Source organism: Pollicipes pollicipes, unplaced genomic scaffold (assembly GCF_011947565.3).
Source record: "Pollicipes pollicipes isolate AB1234 unplaced genomic scaffold, Ppol_2.1 Scaffold_2555;HRSCAF=2994_pilon_pilon_pilon, whole genome shotgun sequence".
In the NCBI taxonomy this organism is placed as follows: Eukaryota; Metazoa; Arthropoda; class Thecostraca; order Pollicipedomorpha; family Pollicipedidae; genus Pollicipes; species Pollicipes pollicipes.
The window spans coordinates 3866282-3880526 of NW_023596136.1; the positions used below are offsets into that span (position 1 = coordinate 3866282).

Sequence of the window (14245 nt, forward strand, 5' to 3'; positions counted from 1 at the left end):
CAGGCTTCGGATGCCGCGGGTCGGCTGGCGAGGATGGTCAGCTGTCGGTCAGAGCCGGCGCGCCGCCGACCGCGTCTCGCCTCCCGCCCAAGTCAACAGCCGGGCCGGGGCCGGGGCCGCGCCGGGGCCGGGCCGGGCCGGGCCGGGCCGGGCCGGGCCCGACCACCGCTCGGCTGTGTGACCAGCGTCGCCGCATCCGCCGGCCGCCCGCTCTGTACACCCAGGTGACGGCGCCGCGCCGTCACGGCCGCCCGCTCTGTTTGGACGGCGCGGCTAGAACAAAGACCTCCCACGGCTGCGGCCAAGACCGAGAGACGTCCGCTTTTCCCCGGCCGGCCCTGGACAAACGGCCACGTCCTGTCGACCGGGCCGGGCGCGCCGGGCCCGGCACAGACGGCCGCCGCCGCTCGAATAGCAAGCAGCGCATTGATCTGGGAAGCAAACAGCCACCTGCATCGGTAGCTCCCGTAATTTGCACCTAGGGTTCAGACCTATACCCGGCGCCGAGGCGTCACGCCTCCTGACCTCTGGCGAATGGTCACCGCCTGCTGGCTGGTGCATGACATCAGCGTCGTGACGTCATCACTTGACTAGCGCGTGCGGCAGCTGAGCGGCGCGGCGCGCGCGGCGGACGGCGCGGGTGGTCCGCGCCGCCCTCGCCGCGCAATGGCGGCCAATTAGGCCCGTCGTCGCTGCGAACGGGTTCGGCGCGGCGGCCGCAGTGTGGTGACGCGGCGGAATGTCGCGCCGCGCCGCGGCAGGGAGCGGCGCCGCAGAGGGTGCGCCGGCCGAGGCACGTGCAGCCCGCCGCTGGCCGGGCCGAGCCGCGCCACTGGCGGCACCTGCAGCGCACCGGGACGCGACAGGGCGGCAGCAGCCGTGGGCCACGCTGCCATAATGACGATGAAGTGGGGCTGCGATCAGCTGGTTCGCTTGATAATTTTAGTGGTTCGCGGTGCGAGGATAATTCCTCTGCTCCTGGTAAAAAGGCAAGCCGCTCCCGCTGTGCCCTGAGGTGTCATGCAAATGCCCGTCACTGAATGGGCTTCTCGAGGCCGCACAGCACCCCGCCTTCCTGCGCCGCGTCAGAATGGAGAGAGAAGGAGAGAGGTAGAGTCAGTGAGAGAGAGCGGGAGACACGGCTCGGGCGGGCCCGCCGCAACAACAGATACTCGCCAAGCTCTCTCGGACGCGCCCGGCTGGCCAAACAAAAACATTAACACCTGTGGCGGCCAGCCGGGCGCACCATTCATGTCCTCTGCTTTATTAAATCGCCATCGAGGGCCGGTTGGGCAAACAGCGCCGGCACGAGGGCCTCTCGGCGGCAACAGGTCCGGCCGGCTGCAGCGCGCCGTGCAGACTGCAGGGTCGCCGGCTCGGGCGCGCCGCGGCTAAACGCTCGGCAAACACGCCGACCGCCAGCCGCGGCACGAGCCGACAGCGGGAGCCGGGATGTGGCCCGGGGGGACGGGAACAGGGACGTGGCCCGGGGGGACGGGAGCAGGGATGTGGCCCGGGGGACGGAGCGAGGGTGTGGCGTCATTCCTTCGGACAGAACCGGCATGTCGCCAGGGGCGGTATGAGGCCCAGGAGAAGGGGTGCACAGCCTCGCGCCCCCTGCAGCCAGTCCTGGCCGGAGGGGGGCGGGGTAGATGACCTGGAAAAGGGAGGAGGGAAGAGGGGCTTCACCAGAGGCACCTCTGCACTTGACTTCTGACCGAGGCAGGCGAAGCCCCTTGAAGAGGGGGGGGGGGGGGGGGCGTGCTGCTCCTCTTTGGCGGCTGAGAGCGGGACAGACGGTCTTTGGACGCCCAGCAGCTCGAGCTGAAATCCAGCCTTTTGCAGGCTGCATTCATTCGTAGCTGGCACGTCGCCGTCTGAAGGTGTCGGGGCGAGCCAGCGCGGCATGACTCTGCATGACCCTGCATGATTCGGTGACTGGAGTGATAGTCGCCTCCCGTTCAAGTGTTTTCGTTGCAATAGCGCGCCTGTCAGCGGGCGCCGGTCATCTACCATTCCTCGGCCGTGTCGGGCCAGTCCCGGGCGGCACGAGCTCCAGGACGGCGGTATGCCAGTGCCCGCAGAGATCGCGTGCAATACAGGGTCCCTTTCTCCGGGGTCCCTTTCCCCGGGCACCCGTGTGCCCTTAATGTCTTGGTTCACGCTTCGGTAGCTGTAACTGACGAGCGAAAGTCATATTTCTACTTCTCCATTTAAGCGCATCATTCAAGCAGTAACGTCAGCCCCTGTCTGGGGGATCACACCCGATCAGCTGAGGCAAGCGCAATTCTAGAGGCGCTGCAGCGTTTACTACGCTCTTAAAGTATACTAAACTCTCGGGCATCCGACACTGAGCTACATCACCATACATTTTGTTGGCTGCCGGGCAGGGTTCCCTCAACACGACGACCTACCGAGCCCCTACCTGGAGGGCACCCTCATTTCAATACGAGCGAGCGCGGCGCGCGGCGCGTGCCGCCCCGATTAAAACGCTTCGTGTGCCACGCGCCAGGACAGGCGCCGCCCGCGAGCCCATCATTCACGACAATGATGCCCACTCGGGCCGCCTTTTGTTTGAAGGGGCGTGTCATCGACCGGGACCCTGCCGCCCGTCGGGGACCACCACCGACAGAACGGACCACCTGCTGTGCCGGGTCCGGCGGACCGTCGGGGTCACCACTGTCAGACCGGACCACCTGCCGGGCCTGGTCCGGCGGACCGTCGAGGACCACCACCGACACACCGGACCACCTGCTGAGCCGGGTCCGGCGGACCGTCGGGGACCACCACCGCCAAACGAGGCTACCTGCGGGTCACGGCGGCGGCCGCCAGTCCGCTCGGCGCGTTCGCTGGCGCGCGCTCCCAGCGAGCGGCGACGGTCAGGGGAGGGGGAGGGCTGGCGTGCTTGGTCGGGGTCCGTCGAATGGCGGGACGCTGCACCGACATGCTGGCCACCGCGCTGACGTCGGCGGGCGCTGACGTCGGCCGTCGGTGGACGGGACGCTGCGCTGACGCGCTGGTGATCGCGCTGACGTCGGCCGGCTGCGCGACGAGCGGCCCCGCGGGAGCCGCGCCACGTTCGCCGCGGCGCCAAATGAGGCGCGGCTGGCCTGCCTAACAAGTGATAACTTCGCTAATAGTACGTGCTCATGCGGCGTTAGCGGCGCCCGGCGCGGACGAGTGAAGCGCCGGGGCGGCGACCACCGAGCGGCCGCCCGCGCTAATGCAAGTGGCTTCAGCGGTGCTATGAGGCATGACTGTCAGCCGTGCAACAGTAGGGGTCGAGGGACGAGGCTGCTAATTGGCAGACAACGAGCCTCGCGGGACGGCGGAACTGCCGGCGACGTGACATAAATGCGTGCCACTTGCAGTGCAGCGGCGTCAATTGCAGAGTGCACCGATCCCAATGCGTTTGGAGAGGCGTTGATTATCGTAAACTGTCCGCGGCGGAAGCTAGTTGCCCACTGGCGCCGTACCCAGGGGACAGGGGGGCGGGTCGCTGACTTTTCAGCCAACGGCTGCTGGGCAATTAGAGCGCACTGTTGAATTTTCCGGTCATTAGCCCATGTTATTTGTCAATTCTTTAATTTGCTTGATTGGAGAGAGTGGCTCAATCCATAGGACAAAAGAAAAGGGTGCTTTACTCGATGTTTGGAAAGGTCTGCTTGTAGTGGTAGTGGTGTAGTGTAGATCATTTTCAGGAATCCATAACTGCCAGTTATCATCACACAGCTAACGATCATTTAATTCCAGAATGCTTTTATCGCCATATCGCAGTGAAGCCAAGTCTCGCGCAAGGAAGCTCACACTCGTTTGTATGACACACTTTGGATCACGGCCGATCAGACCTTCCACTCCTCTAGACGGTATTCAGACATCCTGGGAGTGCCGTTGTCAGCTGAGACCTCCTTAGGCCACTGCTGACCGGCTGGTGCGGCTGACCGGCGCCGCCCGCCACCCTGCTAGCGCTGACGGCAGCACGCGCCAGCTCCCGCCGCTGACGTCAGCGCCGCTGACGGCAGCACGTGCCAGCTCCCGCCGCTGACGTCAGCGCCGCTGGCGGCAGCACGCGCCAGCTCCCGCCGCCGACGTCAGCGCCGCTGGCGGCAGCACGCGTCAGCTCCCGCCGCTGACGTCAGCGCCGCTGGCGGCAGCACGCGCCAGCTCCCGCCGCCGACCCGCCTCCGCTCGACATTCCACCTGTAATTTGGCGTAATTGACCTGTGCTCGGGCCATTGTGGGCCGGATTCTTGGGTCATTAGGGCGGGCAGTTCAAGTGCGGGCGGTCCGCCGGCGCGCCGAGAGGTGGTAAAATCAGCCGTCCGCCGACGGCCGCGCCGCGCCGGAAGCACCGCGTCGCCGCCCACTGTTTGGAGGCGCGGCGCGCGCCGTCTGCTGTGCTCCCCGAGCAACAGAATGCCACCCTGTCAGCCGCCCGGCGTCCGGCCGACGGGGCGCACCGGTGCGACGGCGAGGCGCACCGGTGCGCAAATGTGACGCAGGCAGCCGGAACTGGTGCGCTTCCGGCGCCAGAGGAACTCACACCTTGCTTGGGGCGGCGTCTGCGCGCACTTCACGGACTCAACGCCACAGAAATCCGCCGGCATGTTGTTTATTTTGTTTTGGAATGGTGCTCTTCCGGTTGCGCCGTGTGTAACGACGCCCCACGGGTAAGGCATTTCGGTGGATGACCTATGGGTGGGTGGAAAAACAGCATTACAGGTATGGTAAATGTCTCACCAATGTCCATGTCAACCGAAAGAATGCAACGCCTGTCCATTGAAAGATCCTCGCTCAGGCAGCTTTGCCATACTTTTACTCCCAAAGACTATCCATTCTTGCCTTTATGTGCAAACCCTGACTAAAAACGTGGCCAAGGCGGGATAACGTCTCTCGACTTTATATCGCAGCCTTCCGTTGCGTATTCGGCTGTAAATATCAAAGACGCAGCGACACGGACGTTGAAGAAGTGCCTCGCGACACCGTGGCAGTCGCACGCAACACGCGGCAAACACGGTGGAACAATGCATTGCACATATTGCACAGTCATAGCCCACACGAGTGCATCTCTCCAGCTGTTAATAACATCCAACAGCGGTGTCGGTTCGCAGTTCGGCGCGGTAGGTGACAAACGATGTACCCCTGCGACACTAGGTACGAAATGAGTACGGCACGAGACCTGGCGTCGAAGGTAAACGTCGAGGCGAGGTATCGTCACGAGGCGTCGAGGCGAGGCGCCGGAGGAAAACATCGAAGCGAGGCGTCGAAGTGAAGCGTCGTCGTGAGGCGTCGAAATGGGGCGTGGACTCAGCGTGAACCAGGTACGGCCGGCCTCTGGAGTAGATAAGATAGGGTGGTGCGGCCACCTGGCCGGCGGCGCGGCGGCGGCGGACCCGGCGGGATGGCCGATAACGCCGAGCCACTCTCACAAACAGGCGGCGGCCGACCGGTGCGGCTGCTGGGGCAGCTGGGCACAGCCGGGGGAAGGCTGGATACAACCGGAGAAGGCTGAGGACAGTGAGAGGCGATGGAAGACAGCTAGAGACAGTTGGAGGTGGCTAGAGACAGCTAGAGACTGCTAGAGGCAGTTGAAAACAGCCGGAGACAGGTGTGAACAGTCGGGGACAATGGGAGGTGACAAGAGACAGCAGGGGACAGCCAGCTGTCTGGAAGGCAACGGAAAACAGCTGGGGATAGCCGGGAACAGTGTGGGGCGATGCAACACCGAGACAGCCGGGACAGCCAGCTGTCAATGGAGAGCAACGGAAAACAGCTGGGGATAGCCGGGAACAGTGTGGGGCGATGCAACACCGAGACAGCCGGGACAGCCAGCTGTCAATGGAGAGCAACGGAAAACAGCTGGGGATAGCCGGGAACAGTGTGGGGCGATGCAACACCGAGACAGCCGGGACCAGTTGGAGGTCCCAAGACAGGCCCAAGACAGAGACAGTCAGGACCGGGGGACGGCCGGGACAGTGGGAGGCGACGGGAGAGAGATAGAGACAGCTGGAGACAGTGGAAGGTGATGGGAGACAACCGGGGACAGCCGGAGACGCCTGGAGAGAGCTAGATATACTGTACACAGTTGGAAACGGTGGTACACAGTCAGGGACAGCTGCAGACAACCGGAGGAAGACGAACATAGGGAAGACAGCTGTACACAACCAGAGACGACTAGAGACAGCCACAAACAGCCGGAGGCAGCTGGAGACAACTGGGGGCAGAAGGAGACAGCCAACCAGAGACAGCAAGAGACGACCGGAGACAGACGGAGACAGCTGGAGATTGCCGGAGACAGTTGGAAACAGTCGGAGACAAATGTAGATATCCAGAAACAGCCCGACTCGGCCGGAAACAGCTTTACAGGGTCATCGACGACCAGAGGCAGATGGAGACGAGCGTACACAGCAGCGACGACCAGAGGCTGACGGAGACGGGCGTAACAGCAGCGACACTACACAGCAGCGACGACCAGAGGCTGACGGAGACGGGCGTACACAGCAGCGACGACCAGAGGCAGACGGAGACGGGCGTACACAGCAGCGATGACCAGAGGCAGACGGAGACAGGCGTACACAGCCAGTCATCACACAGCCAGTGACGACCAGAGCGCAATTTTTCGTATAGCATTCGTTGGTGCACATCGTCATTTGTGCATGTCATCACCTTTCAGTGTATGCACAGTTTCCTGTGTCACAAGTTCACATGAATGCAACCTTTCATGGCATATTTCTTCGCAAGGATATTTGTTCCCTTAGGGAATGTTTTGTTCTCTGGCGACAACGGGATTCATATCCATCTGATAGTTCAGCTGTTTAGAGCGCCTGCCTTCCAATCCACCCACCCCTGACGGAGTGGGTTCGAAGCACTTTTGACGCTCGCTGTGTGCCCTTTGCAGGCATAGCCTGCGGCTGGTGACAGCGGCCGCACTTAAGGTCAGATGACGTCAGAGGGTAGACGGAACGTGCCGAGGATTGCGGCACGGTAAACTCTCGCCGCTAAATTCTGCATTTGACCTGTAATGACGCCATCGGATGGTAGGGATCAGGACTTACGCAATGAGAACTGCTGAGTGCGAGCTTTGATCGCAGGAAACGCATCAATTCAAACGGCGCGAATTAAATCTTTACTCAACATGTCACGAAAAGCAGAAGGTTAAATTCCATTGGTTGACTGGTAGCCGTCAGACGTGGGTTTGACGTGAAATGGGTGCGGTAATCGCAGAAGTGATTGATCTCACGTCGGATAATAGGCATCACACAATCACTCCACGGCTATATGTGGGGGGGGGGGGGGGCAGGGTTGCGGAGCCAAACTCAAAGATGGAAGGGACCTGATCTGAAAGGCACTTTGAATGGGAAAACGTGAATATCGTGCAAACGACCTGTCCCAGCTCCCCGTGGTTACATCAGGGGTGTTGGTAAATTCGTCCTGGGATGTACTTTTACAGAGTAAGATGGGGGAACTCCACGGGACAAATTATTTAAGCCCACCACGAAAAAGTCGTGAAGCGTGCTTTTTGTTGATTATATCTTGGTATGCCCTGAGTGTATGAGGAAGTCAATTACTGCCAGCTCAACACAGGTATTCCGTGTTGTAGCAGATTGTGGGCTACGGTCTTGCAGAATAACACCGGGATCAGACTAAGCGAGCTTAGGTCATGAATACAGCTGATGTTAGTCACGAAATTGTGTGAAAAAACGTCGAATACTTCGAACTCAGTAGTTTGGTGTGAAACTTGAGCAGGGGAGGGGATGATAAATCACACTACGAAGCGACCCACATTGTTTAAAGAGGTCCTTTAGGTCGTGGTCATGGTAGAGGATCACCTCTTGGTCATGTTTCAAGAAAGCACGCTCTAGCGAAACCCCAGGACCAGTTGCATGTGGTAACGGCACTAGGTGGCATTAATGCAGCAGCGTCAAAACATAATACGGACACCAATCTGAATTATCTTTGGGTTCAAGTCGCCAATTTGATGCATCGTTGAGTTCAAGTTGCGCTATCAACAATTTTTGACAGCACTGCGCTTCTTACCTGGAGTCGTCATCACCGTTTTCATGACAGTCGCAGTAGCATCTTGTCTGGTTCAAATAAAAGAGCGTTTGTAACTGGTTCAGCAAAATGAAGAAGCGCACTGGTCGAAGTATGGACCAGTGCGTACTATGACCATGTGGTACTGCCATTCCCGAAGACAAAATGTGCCTCAGAAAGAGCCATTGTGGTAAACGCCATACAAATCTTTGCCAGGAGAAAACAAAGACGTAGCATAACGTTCTGTTGAATTCGAGGAATAATGACTTCATGTTAGCATACATTTATGTCCAAGCAACAGAGTGCTTTAACTTTTCGTAGCATCTATTACACAGACATTTTTACAAACTAGTGTGTTGCAAATGCTAAGCACGCTCGTTTGGTAAAAGCAAGGCAAATGCTATGCATTACGTTCATAATGATGAGTAGGGAGTCCAATCAGATTTCTCTCACAGGAGCGGCTACTAAAGTCGAACTTCTGAGCTATTCAGAAGGATTTCGAGAAAACTGGCATCACTCAGCAAATCGTACGTGTCTGATCAAGCAACAAATGAAATTACAACAAAGGTGGCTTACTTCCTTTTAGAGGAAGACCCGGGTGCGGCAGGGCGCACGCAATAGCCTAACTAAACTTGCTCCTCCAAAATATCGGGGTCAGCAACACGAGGGAAGTCATCGTCAGAAGCACTGATTGGAGAAATAGGGAACCCAAGCGGCATCCCACCCCGTGACACGCGGTGGAAACGAATAATAAGGTACAACGGTTAGATGGCTTGGCACTGGAGAACCAGGAGCGCCACAATACATACTTTCGGGGGATCTGTGCCCCGCCCTCCCCCCTCCCCCCTGCTGACTTGAGCCCTCCTCACCCGATGCTCCTCTGAGCCTCCTAAATGCTTGTGAACAGAGGGAAAACTGGGCCAAATCAATACAGAACAATTGGTAACTATTCGTGTACCAGGCAAACAGGTACTTGATCGCATCATTATTAGTGAAACGTTAATTTTGTACCAAATAGTAGCCTGCAGGTGCCTAATGCCAAACCGCAAATGTTTGACATTTTTTTTTCCAATGATAACGCCTGCTTTGGGATAAACAACAATGAGCAGCAATGTGTGGGAGCTTTTAAAAGTACAGGGCGGCCAATGTAAAAGTTGACACATGGTGCCCTCAACAGGAACAGGTGCATTTGTCGCATGAAGTTATACAACTTGATTAGCAACAGTGGTAGTCACCAATGATTCTTTACTGAGATTTGCTGAGATGTTTTCCCTTCTAATCACACCCCACTTCCGCAACATTCCCAAACTGTCAGCCCACAGCCCGACCCGCCCCAGTCAGGCAGGATTCCAGCTCACAAAACACCTCCGATCTGCAGCACTGACCCGGCGTTAGCCCGCATGCAGGCGCCCTCGCCCTGACAGGGGGCGATGCGATCCCCTCCGATGTTTTTTGCGGATCTCTCCGGTATGCTGTACAGCCTGAAATTTTCGGTAGCCTGTGGGAAGTTTCTTGCGCGTTTTTTGGCGCGGTCAATTGTCACCAGTGTCGCCGGTTTCCGAGCAGCGGCGGCTTTTTTTAGGAACACTGCACGGCGATGCACAGCCGGTGCCTACAGCGGACGCCAGCCGACGAATCCGCCGATGCGCCCGGCGGGCCTACACTGTAACATTGACGGAGCCCTGCAGCTAAAAACCAAAAACCAATATAACCTAAAAACACACACAGTTATATCTCAATATGCTCAAAATGAGACAGAGAGCATACCTGACTACGTTTCATGTCGCTGCCAGGCATGCGTTGTAAATGAATATATGTTAAGCTGATTACGGCGATTTTACAACTTGGCACTTTACCTGGCGTAATGGGTAAATTTTTGGGTAATGGTATATGGGCAAATGGTTAAATGGGTAAATGGTAATGGGCAAATGGGTAATGGTTAAGTCCATTTCTTAGTCTAGCAAGAACTTCGTTGTTACGATCACGACATCTTGTTAAGACCAACTGACTGGTGTTTTCTTTTCGGCTCGATCGCTCCTAGTTTGGAAACGGCAGGGGCCGTTTCATCGAGCGCTCCTATCATTCCGCGATATCGGAAAGGACCAATCGGAGCAAGGGCTAGTTTTAAGTGCAGTCTGTATGTTGCAACTGTTCTTAAGCCTTGGACTGTCCGTGCATTGGCGTGCATTAAATGTCATGTCAGTGTCATCTGATACAAAGCACTGTTCGCCTGACACCAGTACTGGTATCAGTCCTAATGACGCTTAGAGAGCAGTGATCAAAGCATCTGGACTGTGTAGCTTCTATATCACCAAACTGCATTGTTAACACTGTGATGACACCTTTCAACTGCAAAGAAAAAGACGGATGATCAGATCTAAAATGGCTATCACTAAAATGTACCGGTTTTCAGCCTTGGTCGTGTTCTCAGGAAACCACAGGCCAAGTTTTCTAAATCGAAGGTATCGGTATCAACTGGTGGCTTTGACAGTAAAGACAGTAAAGAAACGCTGGATATTTGAAGTCGTGGGAAGTCTTCTGAATTCATAACACTGGTCATGAGCACTGATGACATGTGGTTGGGGTAAATTCGAGGAATCTGCGATGGGGCACCGTCAATAGAATTTGACCTTTTTACGGCCCACTTTACACCATTCGAATGTGCTACAACAACCGCAAGGTCACAATCCACGTTCAAAAACCAAGCAACCAAACTCAGGCTCTCATAAGGTGTTCGCAGTCCATAAATGGACACACCATGCAACAGTACGACTTAAATACCACATAACAGCTTTGAAAAAGATCTACAGTTTCCTCTTCCCACTACCAAGGTCCCATGGCTTGGCGATCATCCCCCCGGCGTTTGTGATGCTAGCGTGCGAGCTACGATAACAATAGTATTTCGTTCAAGGAGCTTCGGCCCTCACGTGGCATCTTTCACATCTAGCAATGCCACAAAAACGTTAGATATCGTCATTGCCGAAGCAAAGCTTAAAGAAAAATGAAATGAATTATGTCAGGGGCTTTCGTTTATATGTCACCCAGCCTGCTGACTGTAACTTTCGGATGTCTATGGAATGTTTGATTGACATCGTATGCTGATCTAGAATTTTGACATAGACTTGTATACTTGCAGGTAGGAAGGTACGGTAAAAGCAAACTGATTACAAATATTAAAATGACATATGAGTCGAACACAAATAACCACCGCAGTAAGGGTGAAAGGTATTATACAAAACAGCTCCTAATATCGGCGTCGTGAACTACGTGTTTTTCAGGCATAAATCGACAAACTCTGCCATGTTTTTTTATATTGGCAATTTTTGCGCATGCCATACACCAGTAACTGTGGTCTGTATTGACAAGTGAGCAAGGTCAGGGCAACGAAAGTCGTGCAGTTTCCCGATCATTTCATTAATTACTGATATTGATCATGAGGTGTGGCTTGTGTATGAAAAATGCAGTTTATTTGAGTGTTACCCTCACCAAAGCAGCCACGCGCAGCACGTAGCTGTGTTCATATTAATGACCCACCTAAGCATTGGTTTATGAAATCAGATGAAGTTTGGAAAATTTGGGCTATTGCTCTTGTTTGTTCGTGGCGTTTGTTACAACTTGTTTCCGCTGTGTACACTGGAATATTGGTGTCATGTCTGCCACGGGTTTTCTGCCGCTGGAGCTAATCCTATAAACTAAGCCTGGGATTTTTCATAAGTGTGCTGTGTTTGGCAGCACGTTATGATTTTGAAAGGTTTCATAGCTTAGGTACTGAGACAAAATTGATTAAGTTACCAGTTCAAATTTCTATCAGCGGAAACCCTCCAAATCTGGCCCACAGCCTGGCGAAGAGCGGGGGGGGGGGGGGGGGCCGGGGAGGGGTTCTTACAGCGTCAGGTGCCGGCAGGTTGGCGGGTTGAAAAAGTCACGTCTCGCATGTATACATTTACGCATATTTTGGGCTCTCCAAGGAAAACGGATTTCCACGATATTCACGCGTCGATGATAAGGACTGCGGTACACGTGAGCACGCTGGCACTGGTTAACTGGCGGCATGCTCCACTTTTGAGGTGTACGAGTCAAGAATAATCACCGCGCAAAGTCAGAACGGTCACTCAATAGGTGCACCTGGTCGTCTACTCTGTTATTCTAGTCTGTCCTGTTCTGCTGTTCAGTTATGTTACAGTACCGAAACAAACTGCACGAAAACACTTGCATAATGGCCTTCTTGTTTACCTACCGGCCCCCTGCGCTCCTACGAGCCGACACTCGCACTGACGCAACGTCATATTTTGCAGCTGTATGAGAAGTTCACCAATATTCAAAAGCGAGCACTCTTTGGAGTAATGACGGGCATCGAACAAAACAAAAATCGGAGCACAAATTGTCGTCTGCAGTACTCATTTGTAACCGCTGTGATGTTTTGGCCCTCATCGATTGAAAGCAAACACGTTTTTATCGTTGGATACCAACCACAGGGCGATTGCGATTCCCTTTCACCTTTTCATCACTTGATGATGTAATTTAAACTGATAATTGAAAATGCCGAGTCTGAATCAATTGCATGAACGTCGTTTTTAGTTGGAGCGTTAGCTCGGTTTGGGCGGAATGCTCGTCATCTCATATTGATTTGTTCGTCCGGGCGGAGCTGCATGCACGGCTTGGTGCTGCCTGGCGTGCGTTATTGCCAAATGACTAGTTGCAATCTTTCACAATTTCTCTCCCATCTCCAATCGTCTCCAAAGGCTGAAATAGCCCCCGGGCCGTGAACGGAATTTCTCCGCTCATCAATCTCGTGACGTCACGGCCGTATCTTATCGCCATGGAAACTGCCAATCAGCGCGCGCGCCGCCGACCACCTGGAACGAGGCTCCGCCCCCGGGGAGGAGCCAGCCGGGCCGGGTCGGTGAAGCGTATTTACCCTACGCTAAGTTGGGCATACACACCCAGAGACAACGTAGGGCACTTGATTGTACAACTTGGCTAAACAGCCAAGTTACACATGCTGCTGTTTGGTGTTTCAATTATACGGCCCCAGCGACAACACGTGTGATCAACAGGCGACCAGCCACCAGTGGGTGTTTGCAGTGATAATAGTGAAATCAAATCACAACGGCCAAAGTGGATCAGTGAATAGACAGTGTCTCGTCTGTTTGGAGAGTCGGAGGGCGCTGCAGAAGCCACCACCATGATGCACTCGGCCGGCTCCATGAACAACAACGGCATGGCATCCTACTCGATGCAGAACAACATGCACATGTCGTACCCGCAGCCGCAGAGCATCCAGAGCTACAACCCGATGGGCGGCATGGGCATCAACTCCAACTACATGCCGCCGGCCTCCATGGGCACCATGACCACCTTCAGCAACATGCAGCCGGTGAACCAGGTCGGCGCCATGAACAGCTCGTGCATGACGGGCCTGGGTGTGATGAACAGCCTGCCGCCCAGCCTGAGTCCGTACAGTCGGGACCTGGCCGGCTCGCCGCACTCGCCGGTCGGCTCGGCGCTTCAGCGGGCGCGCACCGACAAAACGTACCGGCGTAGCTACACGCACGCCAAGCCGCCCTACTCCTACATCAGCCTCATCACCATGGCCATCCAGAACTCGCCGCAGAAGATGCTGACGCTGAGCGAGATCTATCAGTTCATCATGGATCTGTTCCCGTTCTACCGGCAAAACCAGCAGCGCTGGCAGAACTCCATTCGGCATTCACTCTCCTTCAACGACTGCTTTCTCAAGGTAAATGTACGTACCGGGTGGTCGGCCCGACAGCCCCGACAGCTGGCGGGAGCCATCTTTGACCTCGGCCTCACCAGGCCGGCAGCGATCAGCTGGCAGCACCGAACCAGTATCAGCGTTGTTTGTGTGCAAGCGCAATACCCGCCCAGTGCGACGCTACAAAACCAAATGTCACTGCCGTACAGCCCGAGGCCCCGTTTCTTTGGACGGGTCCCCTCAGGCTACGGTTGCTAGCAGCTGACCCTGCTAACTGCTAGCAGCTGGCACGCATCCATGGGTGCGGTGCAGGCCGCGATGAGCCCCGCTGCCGTGTCCCGCGTCCCGTGGCCGGCCGGCCGCCCTAAGCCCCCTTTCATCGGCGCCCTCTCCTCGCCGGCGGAAAATCCGTTTACGGCGGTGCTGCGGCCGCGCTCGCCGCTTTTTGCCGGGCCAAATTGGCCGAGTTAGCGGGCCGGGGCCGGGCAGCGGGCC

General features: G+C 56.0%; 1 protein-coding gene across 1 annotated transcript; it reads left to right on the plus strand.

Annotated features, from left to right (window-relative positions):
- Positions 1–12978: 12978 nt before the first annotated feature.
- On the plus strand, positions 12979–13777 carry LOC119110876 (silk gland factor 1; the record flags this gene model as incomplete). The annotated part of the gene is given in 1 exon segment (XM_037234754.1): positions 12979–13777. A coding segment is annotated over 1 exon segment (558 nt), but the record flags the coding sequence as incomplete, so codon positions are not given.
- Positions 13778–14245: the final 468 nt, after the last annotated feature.